General features: G+C 51.4%; 9 protein-coding genes across 9 annotated transcripts; 5 read left to right on the top strand and 4 right to left on the bottom strand.

The window, feature by feature from the left end:
* Positions 1 to 747: 747 nt before the first annotated feature.
* Positions 748 to 1353, bottom strand: PHYSODRAFT_527317 (hypothetical protein; the record flags this gene model as incomplete). Its single annotated transcript, XM_009537785.1, has 1 exon — positions 748 to 1353. The coding sequence occupies one exon, from the start codon at positions 1351 to 1353 to the stop codon at positions 748 to 750; it is 606 nt and encodes a 201-aa protein (XP_009536080.1).
* A 191-nt stretch (positions 1354 to 1544) lies between these two features.
* On the bottom strand, positions 1545 to 3937 carry PHYSODRAFT_339802 (hypothetical protein; the record flags this gene model as incomplete). Its single annotated transcript, XM_009537784.1, has 3 exons — positions 1545 to 2249; positions 3384 to 3646; positions 3904 to 3937. 3 exons carry the CDS (start codon positions 3935 to 3937, stop codon positions 1545 to 1547), a joined length of 1002 nt encoding a protein of 333 aa, XP_009536079.1.
* A 1625-nt stretch (positions 3938 to 5562) lies between these two features.
* On the top strand, positions 5563 to 7017 carry PHYSODRAFT_527000 (hypothetical protein; the record flags this gene model as incomplete). The annotated part of the gene is made up of 3 exons (XM_009537783.1): positions 5563 to 5994; positions 6091 to 6738; positions 6895 to 7017. The coding sequence occupies 3 exons, from the start codon at positions 5563 to 5565 to the stop codon at positions 7015 to 7017; spliced, it is 1203 nt and encodes a 400-aa protein (XP_009536078.1).
* A 136-nt stretch (positions 7018 to 7153) lies between these two features.
* On the bottom strand, positions 7154 to 8427 carry PHYSODRAFT_527229 (hypothetical protein; the record flags this gene model as incomplete). Its single annotated transcript, XM_009537782.1, has 3 exons — positions 7154 to 7542; positions 7624 to 7843; positions 7918 to 8427. The coding sequence occupies 3 exons, from the start codon at positions 8425 to 8427 to the stop codon at positions 7154 to 7156; spliced, it is 1119 nt and encodes a 372-aa protein (XP_009536077.1).
* Positions 8428 to 12846: 4419 nt separating this feature from the next.
* On the bottom strand, positions 12847 to 13104 carry PHYSODRAFT_526744 (hypothetical protein; the record flags this gene model as incomplete). The annotated part of the gene is made up of 1 exon (XM_009537781.1): positions 12847 to 13104. A coding segment is annotated over one exon (258 nt), but the record flags the coding sequence as incomplete, so codon positions are not given.
* A 2528-nt stretch (positions 13105 to 15632) lies between these two features.
* Positions 15633 to 17551, top strand: PHYSODRAFT_526791 (necrosis inducing like protein NPP1 type; the record flags this gene model as incomplete). The annotated part of the gene is made up of 3 exons (XM_009537780.1): positions 15633 to 15789; positions 16112 to 16139; positions 17212 to 17551. 3 exons carry the CDS (start codon positions 15633 to 15635, stop codon positions 17549 to 17551), a joined length of 525 nt encoding a protein of 174 aa, XP_009536075.1.
* A 524-nt stretch (positions 17552 to 18075) lies between these two features.
* On the top strand, positions 18076 to 19176 carry PHYSODRAFT_288769 (hypothetical protein; the record flags this gene model as incomplete). The annotated part of the gene is made up of 1 exon (XM_009537779.1): positions 18076 to 19176. One exon carries the CDS (start codon positions 18076 to 18078, stop codon positions 19174 to 19176), a length of 1101 nt encoding a protein of 366 aa, XP_009536074.1.
* Positions 19177 to 19846: 670 nt separating this feature from the next.
* Positions 19847 to 20413, top strand: PHYSODRAFT_252765 (hypothetical protein; the record flags this gene model as incomplete). The annotated part of the gene is made up of 2 exons (XM_009537778.1): positions 19847 to 20194; positions 20252 to 20413. 2 exons carry the CDS (start codon positions 19847 to 19849, stop codon positions 20411 to 20413), a joined length of 510 nt encoding a protein of 169 aa, XP_009536073.1.
* A 1414-nt stretch (positions 20414 to 21827) lies between these two features.
* PHYSODRAFT_374597 (hypothetical protein) lies at positions 21828 to 22160 on the top strand (the record flags this gene model as incomplete). The annotated part of the gene is made up of 1 exon (XM_009537777.1): positions 21828 to 22160. A coding segment is annotated over one exon (333 nt), but the record flags the coding sequence as incomplete, so codon positions are not given.
* Between the last annotated feature and the right edge of the window lie 386 nt (positions 22161 to 22546).

Genomic DNA, 22546 nt, shown 5'->3' with positions numbered 1-22546 from the left:
TGACGAAGCTGGATCCCAAGACTGCGGACGAGGTCATGTTCTCGGTGGCTGCAACCCAACTGCTCGAAGAAAGAGCTTGCAAAACTGCTCAAAGCAGCGAAAGAGGTCGACGAAACGAAGGACCTCGCGACAAGGCTGGAGGGGCAGCTGCAAATTAGCAAAAAACAGTAAGCTGGGAAGCTATAGTTTTTTCTTCTTCTTCTTTTAATCTGAATGAAAAAAATCTTGACGCCAAGATATGTCTAGGCTTACACGTACATTTAAATCTGCATTCGTTATTTATTAGCGTGTACTACGTAGCAATGCAGTACGTTGTCGCGCCAGGCATAACGTTGATAGTCTACAGCATGAAATACCCATTTGACCCTGGGTTACTTTGCCGTTTAGCTACTCTTTGTATGTATTTGAATGTTCGTCTATACGAAACAAGATAAATTTCATGGATAAATCCGAAATATATTTCAGAAAATACTGGGAATTCTTAGACGCAGAGGAAAAACGAAGTAACTTGATGGCACAATGAAAAAAAAATGATCCCAACTCGATGCAAATATACCTACCGTACATATATATACCTCAAACTTCAACACAGCTGCTAGAGCAAAATTATCGTTGTTGAATGGAGGATTCCAGACCACCCCCGCATCATACAACATTTTTTCCCCAAGAATGCTAGTGGCAAACGTAAACTCAACATTACCGGATTGGACAAGCTGACGATAATAGTTCCGTTTTGTTTTTCTCAGCTTACTTTCCTAGACTTTGAACGAATAGCTTCTCCAGCTTGATAGCAAGATCCTCCGTTTTTTCAACCTTTTTGGCTGCCGTGAGCATCGCCGCGAAGTCTTTCTGGGTGTAGGGAGGATTCAGCACCGAGAAGATTATTTCGTCCGCGTTCTTCGCATCTAGCTTGGTTACGTATGAAACCCACGTCGCCAAGTCTCGTTTTTTAAACAACGCGGTCTCTGCATCGTTTAGATGTAGAAGATTGAAAATACCCTCCGCGTTTTCCCCCTGGCTTAACCAAAGCTCTTGCTCTAGCTTCCTGGCAAGTAGCGCAGTACGACCAACTTCTCCTGCGTCATAAATTATGTTAGCGAGTTCTCGGCCTTCCAAGCGCTTCTTTAGGACCGAGAATATCGTCTTGTAGTCGTCTCCCTTATCCAGTTTGGTCACGAACGAGACCCAAATCTCCAAGTTGTCAAAAATCTCAAAGATGTGCGCGCGATGGCTTTTTAGCAGGAACTCGAAAGCACCATCCGCGGTCTTCTTCTCGGTCAGCCAATGTTTGAACAAGATGTCTTGGAATTTGGCTGCTATGACTTTGTTGCGGCTCCTTCTTGTGACTACCATTTCAGCCATCTTGGTGTCGGTGTAGTGTAGTTTTAGCACCGATAAAATGATATCGTCAGATTTCTGGGAATCCAGCCTTGCCGCGTACTTCACCGAAGCCTCTACGGATGGATACACCAAAAGCAAGCCATGACTGTCATCCAGTTGTACATGTAACAGTTTGTAAACATAATGGGCGGTTTTATCCTCCTTCAGCCATTGTCGAGCTGTGCCGTCTCCAACTTATCAGCAAGCACACTGGTACTGACATCTTGATTTGCCTTCGTGAGCATGTCGACGAGCTTATCGTCAGTGGCTGTGAGCTTGAAAGTCTTCAGTTTCCCCAGTAATATAGTGTACGGGTTTTCATCCAACTTCCCCAAGTAAATCACCCAGTTGCTCAGCAGTGGGGACTGCAGTAGGTTATCAACTTCGTCGTCCAGCCTTAACAGTTTAAAGACATCATCCACTGACCGTTTGTTGCGCAGCCAGTCCTTCATCTGAGCATTCTCCAACTGCCCAGCAATAGGCTTTGTAGAGGAACCCTCCTTCGCTGTAACAACCTTTTTGGCCAGAACATCGTCCTTGTAACTCGTCTTCGGAGTCGACAGCATTAACTCGTCCGCCTTCTCAGGACTCAGCTTCGTCACATAGTCGACCCAGTAGCTAAACGCCGGGCTCTTAAAAACACCATCACCCTGGTAGCCCCCCAGCTTCAGCGAGGCGAACACTGCCTCCGCGGTTTTCTTTTCACCAGTCCAAACCTTCTGCTGCACCTTCTCCAGTCTCTGAGCAACATCGCCCATCAAGTGTTTCTTCGCTCCCAGTAGGATCACGGCCAGCTCGTCGTCGGCGTAAGACGCTCGAAGGATTTTGTAGACTTGTTCGTTTGCTTGTTTTCCTGCCAGCCTCGTCGTCTAGGAGATCCATATGGTGTTGGAAATTGCCCCCGAGATCTCGCCGCAGCCTGAGCAGCAGCTTGCAGCAAATTGCGTCAAAAGCCAAGTACCAACGGGATCGGCGATGATTGGCTGCGCGGTCCGTGACGCCCCGCCATCTTGACGGGAGTTCGAGATTGGCGCCCGTGAGTGAAGGTCGCAGCCCGTCGCGGATGGCTACCTCCCGAGTTGAAGATGTGGTACACACCACGGCTCAAGTCGCAGGAGTTTCGCACCTAAGACGCACCTTCCTTATGTTCGCGTACCTAAGAGTATTCGGCGACTCTTCGGCGGCGACTGTTGGTGCTAGAAGATCCGAAACGGACACGTTTAGACTTAGTATTTGTATTGTACTATAGGAAAGACAAGATAGAAGAGATAAACCCTTTGGGCAACAACACAGAACAGCTTTTTCTCTCAAGCGACAAGGCTTCGAGCGCACGGTGGACGACCCGTGTCCAAGGTAATCTTGTAGGGAGGGAGATGCCTGTCGGTGAGCGTGCCTACTAGCATAGTGGTGTGCGTTTACCCCGGCAAGGCCAAGAGAGTAGAGGAAGGGCCGTGTATTGAAGGCGAGTTACCGCCGTGTATTGGGTCGCAGCTTAAGTGCTCCCCTTTTGATTCTTACCGTCGGATAGTTCTCTGACGCCCTCGCGAACGGCCTACCAGTGGCCAGGACCCTTCCTTTGGAGGGACCGCGGGGTTGTTGCGTGTGAAGAGCACTCCAGGCGTCGCTCGTGACTGGAAGTGCTGGGCTTTGCTGGCAGCCTAAGGAAACCACGGTGCATAAGGGGAAACGACCAACCCGAGGAACGGGTGTGAAGCTGGGCCTTTAGGTTCATATTCATTTACCCGACAAGCCTGCTGAGTAATCACTACTCATCGTGACTCAGTGGGTGTTGTCTTAAGGGATTGTGCCTACATATACTAGAAAATTCGGCGTGTTCCGACACGACATCCACGTGCTGAGTGCAGGGAGATTGAAAAGCTGTTCACCTTGGTCGTCCAGCTTGACGAGCTTGAAAATATCGTCCGCGCTTTGAGACTTCTAGCTATAGAACAATTCCTTCTCCACTGTCTGGGCTACAGTTGATGCTTCAGAGCTCTGAATACTTGCTCTGCTGTCTGCTGCTTGGCCGGCCAGTAGTGCAGCTGAGCCTCCTCCAGTTTGACATCCACGCCCTTCGTACTCGCCACTAACTTCGCCTCCATGACCATCTTTGCGAGGACATCCTCACCGAGTTGCATCGCCAACGTCGAGGCAATCGCCATTTCAGCCGCTTCGGAGTTCGTCTTGTAGCCTTTGGTGACGGCGCTCGTCCACTTCTGGAACTGCGGGTTCTCGAACAGCTGCCCCTTTCGTTGACGAGTTTCAGCTTGAGAAAGAGCTGCAGCACTTCCTCTTCGTTGCTCGGGTTCGTTGACACTAGCTTTGAAATGAGGGGATCGTCACATCAAACCCTCGGCCTTCGTCGTCACTTGTGTGCTTGCGAGCCCTCAAGTGCCGAGTAGTCTGGTCGTTGAGGTCAAGAGTGTGTTGAACAGTTGTCGTAGATCCTTTTCGAGTCCGTGGCGACTTGGAAGGCATTGACGCATGCTGACAGAGCGACAATCGCAACCAATATGGCGCGACCAAGACTCACTGCCGAGGTGGACTTGGCTGGCATGAGCGAATGAAAGCAAAAGGGCAGTTGGTCGAAATTGGTCTCGCTCGAACTGTAGCCGACTCGTGCTGCACTGCACGCCTCCCCCCATAGCTCTTGGCTTTCACCATCAGTACGAATGATCTTTTTCGGTTGCGTTACGGTACGCAAACTTTACTGCATTGGACGCAATCTAAAAAAACATAGCGATTCAAAAGCACTTTCGAATGGAGCGGACAGAGTCGCCTTGTCATTAATACGCCATTTCTGGTGGGAGGCTGCGGACACGAGGACGACACAGACGACTACTGCGAACTGGCCGCGCCGTCGAGACCACTGGATCAGATCGTGTCGTGGCGCTGCGTGCATTGCGACGCGCACTCCGGCAGCTACTGCTCCAGAGGTCTAAAAGTTGAATGGCTGAAACATTATTGTGAGAACGGGCTAAAACGCCCATCTGTAGAACCCCCTTATTAGATCTCAATCACCTATTGTGAGAACCGGCTAAAACGCCCATTTGTAGCAACCCCTTATTAGATCTCGATTGCCTAATTAATCAGAGTACAAATCAGGGCTGAAATCGATCGTGATCTAGATCCATCGCTTGGCTGCTCGATTGCCCAGTAAAAGGTGGGCATTCTGCTCCAAGCGCGGCTATATCGACTTGGTCTCCATAAGACGATCGCCTAATCTGCACATCCACTCACATATGCATCGCAGGGGCGCGATCGATTTACAAATTGATCGAGCTAAATCAGGGTGCTAATCAATCGATTTACGAGCAAAATAGGCAAATGCGGTTTTCACAATACACCCTTTTCGCTCTAATCAGTGCTTTCGTACTTTTTCGTGACACCTCGCTCACCAAAATTTCCCCGAACAGCTGAAAAGGATTTATCACATCGCGACGAGCTGAAGCCAATCATGGTCTTAGATTCTAGTCAAAACAAATGTCGTAATCACAGGTTTCTCCCACAAAAAGACTATTAACCATCACTCACAACTTCAAAAAATGGGTCAAAAACGCCATTTGCCGACACACGAAAATCGCCGAGATGCCGATCCCGCCACTGCCGGCGCTGGCCGAGGCCACGGACACCGAGCTGCGGAGCCTCCTGAGCGACGCCGCCTCGCTCGATGCGGTTGACGCCTTCTTCACGCGCGGCGCCTCGCTGCAGACGCGCGCGGACGCGTCCATGGACGAGGAATCGCGTCTGTCGGCCGCGAGGTCGCTGGCTGCCGACTCGCTCGCCGTGTTCGCGCTATTCCAGCGCGTGACGCAGAGCGCGTCGTTGCTATCTCTGGCCGAGCGCTGCGGCTTGCTGCACGCGACGCGCGTGGTGCCGTTCTGCCAGGTCTACGCGCCCAAGAACGCCGCCGCCGTGGGGGGCATTTTGGACACTCTTGTCGAAAACGTGCCGGGCTTTTCGACAGCTATGCCGGCGTTGCGGCAACTGTACATCGAGCAACTTAACGACTTCAACAAGACCGCGCAACAGGTAAAGAGAGGTCAGGTGGTGCAGCTGCTGCGCCGCGCCTACGAGCTGAGCCTGTCGGTCGCCGGCATGGCCACCGCCGACTCCGTCACGCAGCGCCTGGTGCTGGCCGGCGCCGACCTAGAGAGGGAGCTGGGCCGGCAGGATGCATCCATGCTCTACGGGCTCGTGCAGCTCTACGAGGCGGCGCTGCCGGCACTGCAGAGGCATGTGCTGAGCTTCGACGACAAGGTGCAGGCGCAGGAGATGCCGGTCATTGCGGAGACCCGACGCTCGCTGCTGCAGGTGCTCGCGCGCTGCGTGGACGTGGTGATGGAGAAGGAAGGTGGCTCTAGCAGTGGAGAGGAGCTGCTGGCGGGGCTGCACGCCTTGAGCAACGGCTGCCTGGACGACGAGGCGGAGCACGGCTCGTTCCTGAGTGACTTGTGGTACCTGTGCGAGTGCAAGGACAAGGTGGCGGCGTACTTCGACCGCTGCAAGCTGGACGTGGAGAACTTCTCGTACCTGGACATGGTGGTCGAGGGCCTCCCACGGCGACGCGTGCTGCTGACCGACGATCTGGCTGCAGAGACCAAGCCCCAGGCGGTGTCGCTCTCTGCTGACGCGAAGGAGTGGAGGGCGCCGCCGGTAGTGGAGGAGACCAAGGCTGCTGCTCCAGCCCCGCAGAGCGACGATACGGAGACAGTGCTGGCCCCGATGGTGCTCCAGGTGAAGGACTTCTTCCCGGATTTGGGTGATGGCTACGTCGAGCTCTGCCTGCTCAGCTCGAACCTGCAAGTGGAGGTCGTGATCAACTTCCTGCTGGAAAGCAACCCGCCGCCGGTGCTCATTGACGTCGCCCAGGATTTGAAGCGCTGCGACCCGAAGTTTGTGCGCTTGGAGGCGCAGATCACCGGCAAGCCAGCTCCAGCGCCGAAGAAGGAAGAGTCGAAGAAGCTGGACCCGAGTCGAGTGTGGGTGGGCAAGAAGGCGATGGAGAAGACGTACGACCCCCAGATTGCGAAGAAGGACCAGCAACTGGTGGAGAAGATGAAGCAGCTCGTGGATATGTACGAGGAAGAAGACGAGTACGGGCAGCCCCTGAGTGGTGCAGGCGCATACGGCAGCATAGATGACGGCATCGCCACTCTGGACGAGTACGACGACGACTACAACGACGAGTTCGACGACTTCGTGCCGTTCAGCATCCGCGATGGCGGCAGTGCCGATGACCAGGATGATATTCGTGAGCAGAACCGCCGGATGCGCTTGAAGGAGGAGAAGGACGCGTTCTGGGAGGGCATGCGCAACCGGAACCGTGACAACCCGCTCAATGCGGCAGGCGAAGAAGTGGGCGAAGAGGAGGAAGACGAGAAGGAAGAGGTCCTGTCTGGCGGGCAGAAGCCGTCACGTCCGAACTCTACGCGTGGTCCCTCACCAGGTCCTTCAGGCCCGAAGCAGAATTCTACTCGACGGAAAGACAAGCGGCAAGGAGGAGGATCTGAGAAGAAGCCTGACGAACAGCTAACACCGCAGCAGATCCAGCGCCAGCGAGCAAGGAAAGACAAGAACAAGGCCAAGGTAGCGAATCACAACCGAAAGGACCGGGCGATGAAGAAAATGGGCTGATATTTCAGTCTTATAAGCAAGCAGAGAGAGGCAACCTATCGACTTCTGCGCGGTTAATAAACCTCAACGCCATTTAACTGACGGCACTGAGTACGTGAGTGAGCAAAATTCGTAAATGTGTGGGGGCATGCCTGAGCTAGTATGTGATTCGTCGCAGCCTCTGTGCCAGCTTGACGTTTTTCCGCAGGCGACGGCGTGCTGCTCGTTCGGCTTCGTGGACGTGGGTCAAGTCCGGGTTGAGATAGATGCTTGGGATCGGAAGGAGCACCTGCGGAGGGGTCAGCTCTGGTAGTGCCACGCGCGACGGCTTCGTCTTGGACGATTCGCTGGACAGGTCGTCATCGGATCTCATCCGCTTACCCTCCAGCACCTGCTCCAGCCGCGTCTTGATCGGACTGTGCTCGAAGAGGCGATCGCGGTCACCGGCGCCGAAATCATCGCTCAGGGTCGTCCCCCAGCCTTCGTTGTTGCTCTCACTCTCACTTTGGCCCTTACGTCCCGACAGAATCTCGGGTAGACGCACGTCTTGAGGAGGTGGCAGCAGGGCATTAGCTGATCGTGTCTTCTTCCGGATGAAAGGTGGTCGTGGGGGATCCAAGACTGGACCCAATGCATTGGACTTTTTGTTCGCGTCGAGGTTCTGGCTGTCAGTGTCCGCGTCAGGCGGCGTGGGGTCGTCAAAGGAGCGGATCTTGTCCAGCTCGGCGAACGCAGTTATCCACTGCAGCTTGACGTGGTCGTAGATGGTCATGGTCACGCGCTCGTAGAGCTTCTTGAGGAAGGACGCGTACTCTTCGGCGCTGATGTCGATCGTCCAAATGTCCGCCTACAACCGCCAGAAAGATGAGAATTTTCGAGCACTTATCGATAAGGAGCTACAGCTACAATCTACACACGCACCACTTCGAAGAGAGAGCCGAAGAAGAGCGTTTTCGACATGTTTTCGCCGTCGATCGAGTCCCGCCCCCAGTCCTTTTCGACGATGCAGCGCGCTTCACCAATCGAGAACTCGCTGGGGGCGACCAGTGCCTTGTAGAACTTCATGAAGACGTCCACGTACTCGTGCATGGGGATGGTATCCATGCCGCGTCGAATACAGGGGAAGGTCTCCCAGAACCGCTCAATGGACTCGAGCACGCTCGGGTCTTCCATGAGTTTCTGACGTCTTTTCAGGTTTTCCTCCGTGTACAGCGCCTGGTTGCCCTGCTTCCGATACGGCACCGGGTTGGGCGACAAGGGGCCTACGGTGACTCCGGGAGACTCGTACTTGAACAGGAGCTTCTGCTGGCACATGATGCTCGTTTTGACCTTGGAGAGCTGAGGCACGAAGAACGGGACACCCTCCTCGTAGGGCTTCGTCACGGGCTTGTCATTTCGCAGAGAGCTCGTGTACGCATTCATGCCGGCCATGACTGTCGTGGTCTGTCTGGGCTTCTCTCGATCGACCAAATTCTAATGGAGGATACGAGGCTGTTTCCAGACTGAAGTCCGTCAAACTATTCCTGGCGCCTCAAGTCAGACCAGAACACTCGGTGGCCATATCTCGATTCTCCCCACGGGATGCAGCACCTGCAGAAGCTGAGCCCCACTTGGCTCCTGTGATAGTCACTGCTATCAACGTGTGCGCATCTCGAAGTGATCCTGGCTGGTAGAAGACCTTCAACTTTCGACTACAGGATCGGTACAATCGAGCCAAGCCATCTGTAGATGACATGCGGGCAGGGATCGACAGTAGACACCTTTTGCCCACGTAATTTACGCGTTTTCGAGCACACGTTTCCGCACAAAATACGGGAAAGTCATTCGGTAAAATTGCAGAACGACATACTGCTTACCATGATATACCGTTGAGATATAATGTTTTATGGACACAGTATATAAATTAATTTATCGAGTTCAACAAGGCCGTGCTCTGCCCGGAACAGCTCTGGATTTTACGTGGTTCTTGGCTCTTGGGCATATAAGTTAGTGTACTTGTTTCTACGTGCCAATTGTTGATTATTGACGAGGTATCTACCATGGATACCATATCATCGCCCATAATAAAACACAATCTGCTCAACATGAATTCAATCAGCTGGGCAACGTTAATGGTGATCATGCAGTAAGGAGATCGCTAACTGAGTAAGATGGAATCTGTACTTCCAGCCGACCGATCAAGTGCACGAATTAAGACCGTTTGATACTGAATAGGAAGGTACAAAAAAACATTTGGTTATACTTCGGTAGCGTGACCCGTACGACCCAAGGGCATCTCCTGAGCCTGCTTCGCAGTCGCAGCATCTGCCCAAAAATTGCACCGCTATTAGTGGGAAGAAACTGAATTACAACATAACACACGGAAAGTTGGGGATTGTAGCAAGCTAGCCGACTCTGACGATCTTAAGGATGTCGATGTCGTCTACGTAGATGTAGCCGCGATTATTGACGATTCCTGTCGAGTTGAACCCGTCAGCACTCCATTCAAGAAGGCTGTTACGAAGTCGATGTGCCTCAGGTCCAAGGATAATATGAGTGCAAGTATCATCACCAATCTCACGGACTCGATGCGCACCACGGGCGAAAAGGTTGCAAGATAGTCAATTCCGTACTTCTGCATAAATCCTTTCACCGCCAACCTCGCCTTCAGCCTCTCCACGACGCCCTCTTCATTCATTTTTGTACTTGAACCTCAACTAACTGCAACACGCAGTTCACATACTTGAATGCAATGACGCACTTGGCTTCACTATACCAACGGGGCCACAACTGAAGTGATCTTCTTGTTCAACCGTTGCTGCACTTCGCCCACGGCAGCCTGCTCTCGCTCCAAGCAGGAACACGGTCGAACACCAGGCCATCAACGGGCAGAACCTCGTACTCCCACTTCACTTCGTAGTGGCACCCCAAACATGAAAGCGTGAACGCAAACACGTGTGTCGGCATGGGCCCTTACGGCTTGGACTTGGGCACCTACATCTCGATGTCCATGGCGTCGTCAGCCGTCAGCACGAGGCCCTGCACCTCTCCATCCAATGCCGTCCAGGCAGCCTTGGTGTCCTCCACACTGAGGCCGTTGCGCAACTCCTTGAAGCGCGAAGGCCCGAGAGCTTTCGTAAAGATGTCGGCCAGATTGTCCGTCGTCGGGACGTACATCATCTGCAGCCTCCCTGCATCCACGTACTCTGCAGTACACTAATCTGCAGCATGTACGTCATGCGTGTGTACTGCTCATGCAAGATTCACAAGCGGATCAGCTTTATTGCGCTTGACGAAAACCCATCCAGCACAAGATCACGTTCTGCACCAAGTGCGTTGAGGGATGCGATTAAATGGGATGCCCCGAAGCCTGTTCAGAGCCATGCTGTTGATTATGAGGCCTTCAACGAGTTTTTGACCGCCTTGCGGTCAGATATGGAACTATATAATAACTGTGTGGCGGTAGAAAAAATATGCTTAGCCCAACTGACCGGGAAGATCTTGCCTTTAACGACGGCTGCAACACGTCGTTTTCATCTTCTATGATCAAGAACAAGAGAGCATAATACTCCTCGTTCGGCTTCACCTCGATACAAGCACAGCGGCGCTGCAGAGGTCGTGGCATGCCGTCAATTTGTACAACTCGTAAAATTACAATTCTCTGGATTTTATCCAGAGTGCATGGGTGAAGGCCACTGAGGTGCCATTATTCTCACATCAAATACCTGCTAAATATGGGTTTGAGTGCTGATGATGTTTATAGCTAAAATACCTGTTATACTCGATAGCCTGCGATCTAATCAAATTATGCTGCAATGTTGACCCATCCGGTTGAGATTAAGTCAAATTACCTATTATTTTGCATACCCTTTAACCAAGTATATATACCTGTGATCGATAGTTTATCTGCCACTCAAGCGACATCCATCGGATTTTTTTTCGCTCCAACAACATGCCGACGGGACCCCGCCTTCAACGGTGACGACTTATTAAGTCCTTGTACGGGCTGAAGCAAGCTCCGAACATTTGGAATCGCACACTGCATGAAAAACTGATTGCAATGGGGTTTGAGCGCTTGGACTCAGACTACGGCTTGTATGTGAAGCGCGTGAATGGTGAGGTTGCACAACTACTCACCGTCTACGTGGACGATCTGCTGATCATGGGACCTCAAGCGGACTGTGAAACTACGGCCAGTCAACTTCGAGACTCATTTGAGTTGACAACCATCGGGCAAGTGAAGTACCTGTTAGGAGTGGAGATTCTGATTGATCGCCCGAGACGTCAAGTGATTTTCTCTCAGCAGCAGTACATCATTGAGATTCTCAAGCGATTCAACATGCAAGATTGCAATGGATGCCGCACTCGAGAAGCTACGGCAGAGCTCGCAATCAAGCTGCCACTCAAAGATGAGCCACTGCCGTATCGGGAATTCGTGGGTGCACTGCAGTGCCTTGTGTCTGCCTCGCGTCCGGACATTGCACATGCTGTGCGCACGCTCGGCACGCATCTTGCCAATTTCGATCACACGCATTTTGCTAAGGCTAAGCGAGTGCTTCGCTATCTGCAGTCAGCGCGTGACTACGGCCTTGTGATGGACATTCTGCCAAAGTTGGACGTCTTGGTGTCTGCATACACTGACGCTGACTATGCTAATGATCCTGAAGATCGTTTAAGTGTGAGCGGCTACATCACGGTGCTTGATGGAAAAGTGATCTCCTATGCTTCACGTAAACAAGGAATCAATGCCCAATCCACTACCGAAGCTGAGTACGTTGCAATGTTCGAAGGAACCAAGGATATACTGTGGCTTGTGGGCTTGTGTGCTGAGCTACGATGGAAACATGAAACACCACTGCTACTGGGTGACAACAAAGACAGTATTTATCTATCCGAGAAACCAGGGAAACACTCAAAGATGAAGCACATTGAGAACCGATTTTATCTCGTTCGACACTGCGTGGAGGACAAACGCTTAGTGACGCATCAGATGATTGCTGACTGTACGACTGTACGACGAAGCCACTTGGACACGTGAAGTTTCCGAAGTTCCGCTCAGCGAGGAAAGTACTGAAGATCCTACAAAATGATTCTCCAGCGGTGTGATATCCTGGTGGCTAGTGGGAGGGTGCATGCGCTACTGCTACTCCCTGTGCCGTTGCTGTATCGACTGATCCAATCACGCTGCTGTGGTGTGCGAGACTGATGTGGCGGCGTTGGCTTGCAGCCGGGCTGCCTTCGCATTATCCTGATCGCTGTTGCTGCTTGTAGTACTTGCTGGGTCGTGCGATCTGCTTTACTACTGCGTATCCATCATGTTGCTTGCTATCCTACATAGGTGCTCTCGCCGTACGCTACGGCAACAGGACCTGCCGACGAGATCAAGTGAGAGTGTGGAGTAAACTGTCGATAGCTGGACACTGACCTGCGGCTACTGAAGATCTGCGCATCACAAGATCATCGCCAAGTTGTCGACCTCCGCTTGTAGCCACTTTGGCTCCTGCCTGTAGCCACTTTTGCCTGGTTGGTTGCGGACCAACCGAGATCGTAGTTACTTAGTTTGAGTATGCCTTACTGTTTGCTTAACACTGCTTATATACTTGCCTGGCTGCTGTGTTGGTGCAGGTCGCTCACTTTTGCGAACAGACCTTTGCTCCAGCACCTCCACAGTAGCCTGTCGCGGCACTGAGCCCGGCAACTCGTGTTGTTCTTCCTACGATGCCTACGTTGAGGAGCGGCGCTCTTGTTGGGACCGCTGCCTCAACCTCTCAGCTACATGATTAGCTATGGCCTGTGGCAAGAGCCATTATGTCCGGCATCATTAGTGAAGACCCAGAGGTCATGCGACTCAGGCCTCGTGCGCAGGCAGCTTCAGCACCGGAGCCGTGAGGTGATGCCGTCTCTCGAGAACGCGTTCCAGTAAGTTGATGGAGCTTGGTACCCCGCCTTTCCAGCATCCACGTACTCTGCAATGTACCGGATCACCTTGGCGTAGTTCCGCAAGCGCTCCGAGTTGCCGTTGTTCTCGATCGCTTTCAGGGTACTTTGGTTGTCACAAAAGAGGGTTGTTTCAATCGTCTGCTTGACGCCCAACTCCTTCAGCAAGTCTTGTGCCCACAGCACCACCTCGGTGCGGTGCACGCATACATCGCCAACAGCTCCGAGCTGCAAGTATGCATCGTCAGTTCGAGCTTTTGACAATACACCAACGATATGTATATATTGCAAACGCGTCGGTTGTTTGGTGCTCTAAGAAGTCTACGTTAACACCAATAGTCCTTCAAGGAAACTGCACGCGGTACCGGTTATCTAATCGATCTTTCGAGTACGCTGTAAGGTGTAGCTGGAAAAATATTCTTCAAGGAGAGCAGATTTGGTACTCGTGCCAGTCAGCTTTTACATTTCCGAGTGGCTGCATGATGAATCGTCTGACTTTACGAACACGTTAAGCTTAGCTAAAATCAGTTGCAAACAAGGTGGAAACGCTAGTGTTTGCTATAAGGCGGTGCTTGTGTATAGACGATGGGGTTCAAGACCCTCACCTTCTTAGAACGCATGACGAAAGCCCCATTTCGGGTATATGGAGCTGGTCCTGGACCCAGTGTCAACGCTGGAGCATCCACGAGAGCTTCTTCATCTGTCCGATGTACACGTAGTTCGAGGCTCCCCGGTGTAAATACTGAAGGTTTTTACTTTTATGTTTTTGAGGTTTTGCGGGAAAACGCTGGGAACACTCAGGACGAGAGCAGCACCAACCCGACTTCCTCTCGCCACCTCGGACGACTCCAGCTATAATGTAAACGCTTGATCCTAGCGCCAGGGGCCATCAACTAGAGCTGGAAAGCCCGCGTGGTACTTAACCACGCTGCTGGCCTCGATTCCCTGTCGAAGATTGATATTCGTACCTAATTGAATATACGTGGGCAAAAAGTGTCGTCGGCAATTTTACAATTTACGAAACTCAGGGAGGTAGCAGAATCCGTAAAATACGTGAGCAAAGGTGTCTAGTAACACTGAATTAACATAGTAATATACTAGTGGAAGATAACAAGAGACTAAAGTACTAGTATCATCGAACCCGAGATCTCGATTACTATATTATTATTAGTACATTATTATCTATTACTTCATAGTAATGTCGATGGTCGACCTTCAAAAAGCCTATATCTGTGTCGCTGAACGCTTCACAGTCAGATTCTTCGTGCATAAATTTCCCTTTTACGAGCGTCAGTTCAATCTTGTTGTCAGAGCTGACGCGGGGATCGTGGGGTCGGTCGAACCACTGCCAAATTGCCAGTGGCAATCCACAGCTCAAGCTTGTTGCTCCCCGTTACTAGTGGTAATCCACAGCGCAATCTTGTTGGTTCCCGTTACTAGAGCCGACGATTGGATCGTGTACTCGTACAGCTTGTATAACGGGATGCTCCAGCTCTAAGTAAAAACCAACACCTGAAGCCACTTTAGATCCGTTTAATCGATTCATATTTTGCACTTACCGCTCCCCGTACCAACCGTGTAAGACATGGGTCATTCATTCGAGGCGATAATGAGTACGCGCCGCCAACATACCCTTAACCAGGTAGATAGCGTTCTTGAGCCATTCAGTGGATCAAGGCTAGCTGTAGGCGGGACCGACACGAGCAAAACCAGTCTGGCCGCCAAATGTTTTGCTCGTGTTACAATTTTGCGTACGACAGTGGCAACGGATGTCAAAATATTTCCCTCTGCACTAAATCGACGAGAGTGGGCATGCGGCCAAGCATCCCTGGAAGCGGAAAGATTGCCACACGCCTCTAAATTGCTTCTAGTGGGAGGCAGTAGTCAGTATTAGTAAATGTGGCCGATCTGAGTTACTAATTACTGCAGTATTATTAGTTGGCTCATCGTCCCAAAATAATAGCTACTGTAGTATTTAGAGTTTCCTTTGAGCATACTAAAGCACGTTGGGGGGTCAGCAGTCGTTCTGGATTATTGAAGGCGAGCCCCATCAAGCTCTGTGAGTTGGGGCCGCCCCCTTAGGAAGTGGTTGTGGTGCGTGCCGCCGGGCGTGCGGTCGAGCGTGCCGTGGTGGCGTGTCGGGGCTGCTGGGGCCGTGCGCCCGACGGTGCAAACTCTTGACTGGCCGAGAACGAACTGCTCAAACTACACTAGTGCCACGTTCGGCTGGGGACAAAACATGTACCGGTTGCCCGGTCCAAGAAAACCGCCCGCTTGAATGGCATACATACTAAACCTACTGGTGACCGCGCGCGGCTTGGTGTGCGTGTGCATCTTGGTGTCCACGTGCGCCTTGGTGTCCGCGTGCGGCTCGCCGTCCACGGGCACCTCGTCCTTCTTCAACGTGGCTTTATCCTTCCATCGGAAAACATAATTTCCCCGCTACACTCGGAAATACACCCATCATTTTAATAGTGGTATCAGTGGAATAGTAGTTCAAAACAAATTACTGTCAATCCCGGCTCTCCTGTCCCGCAATCAATGCTTACCGAGGATGGTTGACTGTCCGAGCCACAAGCTCACTGGCACATTACGGTGGCCACTCCGCTATTGACCGCCTCGAGCTCGAACCCGTCGAAGTATGGTGAATCTTCGCGGCTTGTTCGTCCTCGCTGCCGTCTTTGCTGCCTCGGCTCTTGCTGAGACCATCAGCCACGACGATGTCAACCATCACGCAGTCTGAGGCGATCAGCCTCTCTGAAAAAGCCGCCGTCCGCTTCAAGCCCCAACTTCTCATTGGCAACGGATGCAACACGTACCCTGCCGTGAACGCCCAGGGTCAGACCAGCGGAGGTCTCAAGCCCACTGGGGGGTCGAGTTCTGGCTGAAGGGGCTTCTTCACGACTTCCCAAGTGTACGTGGGGAGCAGCTAAGGAGCTCCCATTTCCGGAGCTCCCATACACAAAACAGGCCAACCATATGCATGTGTAACTCCATGTGCCAGCACTTCAAGCTAAACTAAAGATCGAAGAGGACTAGTACAACCATTATAGTTTTTATAGCAACGGGGCCGGACGAGCTAACATCTCACATAACGAGGGTGCTGTCGCTGCCGATGGAGGCAACGTGAGGGACACGCTCGTTAGGGTCAGTGCCACTCACAATGATGTCCTCGCAGGTCTTCGACTTCAGGTCGTAGTGGACACGTGCATCTTGGCGTCGTCACCGTCATCGATGCTCTCCGCTGACCATTACTTGTTGCTCGAAGCGACGGAGTCGGGCACGATGTCACCAAAGTTTTGGCTCGACTGAACACTCTACTGCCACTACATGTGGGCCCTAGCAAAGATGAGTTCACTACCGGTACATATACTTGACGACGGCTCGATTTCCTGTATCCCTCACCGATCACGAGTTCGCATACAGGGAAGCTACCGGCACGGTCTTCCTAGAGGTCAGTTACTCTGTCGGTAGCACGCTCGACGCAATGTGCTGGTTCAGGAACAACAACAAATTGACCAAGTAGCAGTCTAATGCAGGTGTTAAGAGTTCAAGGCATCAATACGTAGATAACTTGGTTACTTTTGAAAAAAATACATTTAAAAAATAATGTATCGTACGGTAACTTCTAAGACGACTCCTGCAAGATAAACACGAGCGTCAAGTTTGAAAATACTTCTCAAAAGGAGTTTGTGGTACTGCTAGAGCACCAACGAGACTAACTGCGCAATCTACAAGTCTTGGACAATACCGTTTACGGAGAGAACATGCGTGTGGTTTCGGCCCTCACCTTTAGAGGTATATACATGACAACTGTTGCTCCGTTATACTACGTAGTACATGCGACCAGTATGCAGCAAAGTTATAGTCGACTCGTTGTCGCGTGGGCACACCTGTACTTGCTCACAGTCTTCCAAAATTTACTGCAGTGGTGAGCGTTGAACGCGCCAAGCAAAACTATGACACTCGCTAGAGATTTAGGAGAGAGCATGATGCAACTAAGGATCATCAGCGTTTGAAACAAAAACACGATCTGTGGGCGAAAGCGAACAAATTGTTGTACATCAGCGCGAGCAGAGCGCTTGCGATGGCGTTTTCAGACGAGTTCATGGGCGACCAACACCGTCAATACCGCGCCCGAACATGGGGTTACTGGCCTGTGATGGCTAGCTAACTAGACAACACAGATATTCAATTGCATGTTCATAGTCCTCTTCGATCTTTAGAGTGCTGGTATTCATGGAGTTACACATGCATATGGTTGGCCTGTTTGTGTATGGGAGCTCCGGAAATCCTTAGCTGCTCCCTGTACGTGCGTTCGGCGTGGCAAAAGAACGTGTGGGCCACCATGTACGCCTGGTACTTCCCCAAAGACTCGCCCAAATCCGGCAAAGGCCACCGTCACGACTGGGAGAACATCGTGGTGTGGCTGGAGAACCCCGCGCCGGAATGCACGAAGCTCCTTGCTGTGTCTACGTCGTCAGATAATGGCGAGTATCTGAAGTATTCCCCTCCCGATAAGAAGTTCATCGCGGGTAACGCCCCACTCGTCAAATACGAAAGTGTGGACGGGAACTCTGAAGCTCAACAAATACGGGGGAGGCTTGCAAGAGCTCGTGACGTGGAGCCAACTGCCTGAAGCCGCTCGCACAGCGCTAAATGAGACCAGCTTCGACCCGGCCGTCGTTCCCTTTAAGGATGCCGCCTTCGTGCCGAACCTCGAAAAGGCCTGGCCGTTCTAGATCAAGATAAAAGATTTCGCCGACATTGGAGGTGATTTGTACCTAGTGCTTGTTGCACTACAGAGCCATTTGCTTAATGAAAAATGTCCGTCCATCGAGTACGTGATGTATACTGGGCAAGTACATAGCTGATGAGAGCCACAAGGAACATGACGCACTTAATTAGAACTGGACATGCGTTGTACACATTTTAGTCAGCACTGATGAGTCCCGGCTTTAGAAACACGTTGCCTATCCGTCGTTCTCATCCCGCGACAACAATGAAGACCAGCGGCACTGACAATAGACATGACGCAGCGCAGGCACACAGTTGAAGGGCGCATACAGTACTGTACCAGGCGCTGGAGCGACCGATACCTGCCACTTTGCAAGTTGCTTCCAGACGTCTCGCACTCCGGTTCCTGGTGTGACCGCTTCAGCTATGAGTCTTGGTCGCGTCACATTGGTCGCCATTGTCATTCTTTCAACTTTGGTCAATGCCTTACCTGCGGTCATGCCTTCTGAGCGGGACAGTGCCAGTTCTAGCATAACTCCCCAACGCGCTCTCGACCTCAACGGCCAAACTACGCGGCACTTGAGAGCACGCAGGCAGACAACCGACGGCGAAGACAGAGCGTTTGATGCGAAGATCCCCCTCATTTCCAAGCTGACATCAAAGAACCCGAGCAGCGAAGAGGAAGTACTCCAGCTGTTCAACAAGCTGAAGCTTTTTAATCAGAAGACCAATCTTTTGGAAACCCCGCAGTTCCAGAAGTGGACAACCACCGTCTCCAAAGGCTACAAGACGAACTCGGAGGCGGCTGACATGGCGATCGCCTCGACATTGTCGATGCAACACGGTGACGATGTCCTCGCCAAAATGACCACAGAGGCGAAGCAACTGTCGAGTACTAAGGACGTGGCTGCCAGACTGGAGGAAGCTCAGATAAACAACTGGTTGGCCAGGAAACAACCCGCTGGCCAAGTTTTCGGAGCTTTGAAGCTGGACGAGGAGATGCACAGTATAATGCGGAACCTACTGCTGAGCACGTGGGTGACCTACGTGGAGAGGACGGAGGGAAATCCGTACAAGTTGCTGCTCGAGAAGATGAAGGCGCAGAAGTTTGGGGACGACACCATCGTGACTATGCTCGGGTCTGCGAAGCAAAACCCTGCGACGTCTCCTATTGCTGAGAAGGTGGAGAATGTGCTGTTCGATAGCTGGAAGGGTCAAAGCGCGGACGACGTTTTCAAGCTGCTGAAGCTGGACGGCCGAGGCACGCATCTCTTCAATCAGCCCAAGCTCAACACATGGGTCTCCTACGTGACTAAGCTAGAAGGGAAGCATGCGGACGAGGAAATGTACAAAATCCTTCGAGCATCATACGATGACGGCGAGCTGGCCTTGCTCCTTGCTGGAGCGAAGAACCAATTGATGAGCAAGGTCGCAGCGAGACTGGAAGGGGTGCAGCAGAAGATTTGGCTGAGCGAGCGCAAGACCGCAAAGACGTCCTTCACGACCCTGAAACTGAACACAAAGTGATAAACTCTTCGAGAGCCCTGTGCTTAGTACCTGGATTGAGTACGTGGCTAGGTTGAACCCCCAGAAGGCCGACGATGTCATGCTCTCGACTCTGAAGACCACCTACAAGGATGATGCGATTCTGGCCAAAATGTTCCTTGACACGAAGGAGAGCGCGACCACGAAGGTAGTCGCTGAAAAACTAGAGCAGGCGCAGATGACGGACTGGCTCCGCAGCGAGCGATCGGCGGATGATGTCTTCAAGCTCCTCAAGCTGGATGGTGATGCGGATAACCTTCTATCGAACCCGCTCCTAAGCAGCTGGATGGCCTACGTGGAGAAATTGGACGGCAATCCGTACAATATCTTGCTAGGAAAACTGAAGGCATATAAACTCGCAGATACCGACAAGACCTTGGTAGGAATGCTGATGAAGGCGAAGAAAGAGGCCACTACAAGTGCCGTTGCTAGCTGAGGGAAGAGAAAACCGCGGCTGACGTTTTAAACTCTTGAAACTTGACGATGAAGCGCTAGCCCTTCTGTGGAATCCGAGTGTCGACGCCTGGGTGCACTACGCAACAAAGCTGGATCCAAAGAAAGCCGACGATACATCGTCGGCTTTCTTTCGTCCGATACGATTTATAAAGCCATACTACACGGACTACAAGCTGGTGGATATGGTATCAACGCTATGGTAGCTAAATTCCGAGAAGTGCTGCACACAAAGTGGCTGAGGGAAAAGAAGTCTGCAGGCGATGTGTTCGACTACGTGCTGAAGGAAGCTCACAAGTACGCTCTTAAGGCTCGCGACTTAAAAACTTGGGTTTCGTACGTGACAAAGCTGGACAAGGAGGAACCTTACAAGACCATGTTGTCGGTACTAAAGGGACGCTTCGGCGGAGAGCAACTAGTCAGGATGATTGGTGACGCCGAAAAGGCCAGTGATACGACAGTAACTCTCACCAAATTGAAGCACGAGCTCTGGCTGAGCGAAAAGAAAACTGCGGCGGACGAGTTCGGCCTTCTCGGTCTGAACAGGGTAGGCGATTTGTTCAAGAAACCGAAGCTCACAGCGTGGATCTCTTACGTGACGTAGCTGAACGCGAAGAGCGCGGATGAAATGATGTTCTCGGTGCTGAAGGATATCTACCCCAAGAAAGAGCTGGTAGCGATGCTAGCGGCAGCTAAACAGGTCGAAGAAGCAAAGGAGTTTGCTACGAGGATGGAGAAACAGTTAGTGCTGAGCCTTGGAAAGTGAGCGGTGTCAAGTGGAAGGACTGTGGCTAAGGACATGGCAGAAACACTCGAAAAGATCCGGCTGCGTGAGAAGAAATCTGCGGACGACGTCTTCAACTTTGTGTTGAAAGTGTATCACGAGCAGATTTTCCGGACCAGCCATTTGGATGCATGGGCTTCGTAGGTGGCCAAGCTGGACAAGGAGAATCCGTGCAAGACGATGTGGTCGGTACTGCAGAAGCATTACAGCAAAAAAGAGCTCCGATCCATGGTTTATGATGCAGAAGGTAGCAGCCGGACGAAGAAAATTGGCGAGCGATTGGTTAAAGAGATGTGGCTCAGCGAATCAACGTCAGCGAAGGAAGTTTTCGATCGACTAAGGCTGAACTTGTCCACTTCATCGGTCGTCAAGTCACTAGAGCTGGAGAAGGAGGCGTTGCCGCAACTAGCGTCTACATTTTTCGAAGCTTTAACTCCCTCGCTTCCAGTGAAGCACCCACTCAACTTTCTTGATATTTCGCCTAACAAGTTCAAATACTTATTCGACATTACAGCAGAGGTCGGAAAATAAAATATCATATTGTATTTTGGTTTCGGAGTCGCAGTAATAATCATTGCAATACAGGGTCAGCCAATAATACAGTATTTTCACAATTATTGGCAATAAATATATACGGGATTTTTGTAGTAAGCTTAGTTTTTGTATTGGCGCAAGTGTTGATATTGTATTGGGACAGTTTACCATTGTACGGGAGCACCCTAAAGCAATAATAAATTATTCCGTGCTAAAAATGCCGTAACTATTGTATTGATATTATTTTTTCCAACCCCTGCATTACAGCGCTACCAGAATGGTGGAGACACGCATGAAAAGTGGCACAAAGTCCAATGGCCAGATGATGGAGGCCAAGAACGCAGCGTGATCGCACTTTTGTACGCGCCATTGTGGCTTTCAAAGAACCAACTCCTCCAAATCTCGCCGCTGTTGCAGAGCCCAAAAGAAGCTTCCGACTCCATGTAGCCAAAAGGCTACAATATTCCTGTATGAAAGATATTTTCGACGACATCGGCAAAAACCATCCGTTCCCACCTTTTTAAGGTGGGCTCTCTAGCCAGGTAACACCCAACTCCCATTGACGACCCAGAAGCGATGACTCCGCAGTCTCCACAAGGAATTGATGCAAGTTATTTACCGCGTTTAGACGACAATAACAAGCTTTAATATTCGTGCCGAAGCGATGTACCTCCCCAATGTAGGCATCAAAATCGCCGCAAAAACGTTTTTGTTCCCGTACATTCCCCGTCCTAAACTCAAGCAACTACTACAGCCATCAGCAGTGGATTGTTCGAGGCATCCTATTCGCCAAGACCTCGACTCAAAGTCCCCAGCCGACGTACCTGCTTTCGTAAGATTTGGACGTGCACACAGATCCCAACTTCTGCCTATTTACGACGACCTGCAGATACGTATCGCACTTCGCCTACTGCCTGTACGATCACGCTTCTGGTTTCTTACGCAACAAGACCCGACCGTGCAACAGTGTCCATACTCGACTTGCAACAACATCGAGACAGCGAAACACCTCTTCATGGAGTGCGCGAAATCAAAGGCCGTATGGGCCACGATATGGAAGGACTGGAGTCGCTTCCTTGTGGTCCCTCTCACGTGGACCAGCCTGGTATTACCGCATAAACAACAAGTGGCTGCGTGCTGGTACCAAGAACGAACCGAGATTGTATCTCTGTGGAATATAGTCAGGTGTATCATCAATGGACCGAACGAAATCACTACTGTTTTGAGGAGAAGGACCCCGAAGCACTCGACACCACTATCACCGCAATCTACAAAACTTTCGGTGCTCACTACCGTCGCCAGTTGAGACGTGCGGAGAAGCCTCAACAACAGAAACTCAAGAAGATCATTACGAAGCTGGCTGAAAGCAGTTCTTTTGGAGATTTCCATCGACGCCACCCCGACACATTCCGAATACGCCACGTCCAACTACATCTGAATCATCGAACAGGTATCGTCTTTCAGACGCTAGTCGATTAGTTCACAACATATAGTTAGCATCTACTAAGCAAGTTGAGAAGACAAATAATCGGTAATCGAACTTTCTTCTTCTTTTTTAGAAGTCACCAGAGCTGACAACAT

This window comes from Phytophthora sojae, assembly GCF_000149755.1.
Source record: "Phytophthora sojae unplaced genomic scaffold PHYSOscaffold_11, whole genome shotgun sequence".
In the NCBI taxonomy this organism is placed as follows: Eukaryota; Oomycota; class Peronosporomycetes; order Peronosporales; family Peronosporaceae; genus Phytophthora; species Phytophthora sojae.
The sequence above is the reverse complement of the archived record's forward strand: the minus strand, read 5'-3'. Positions and strand labels throughout refer to the sequence as shown.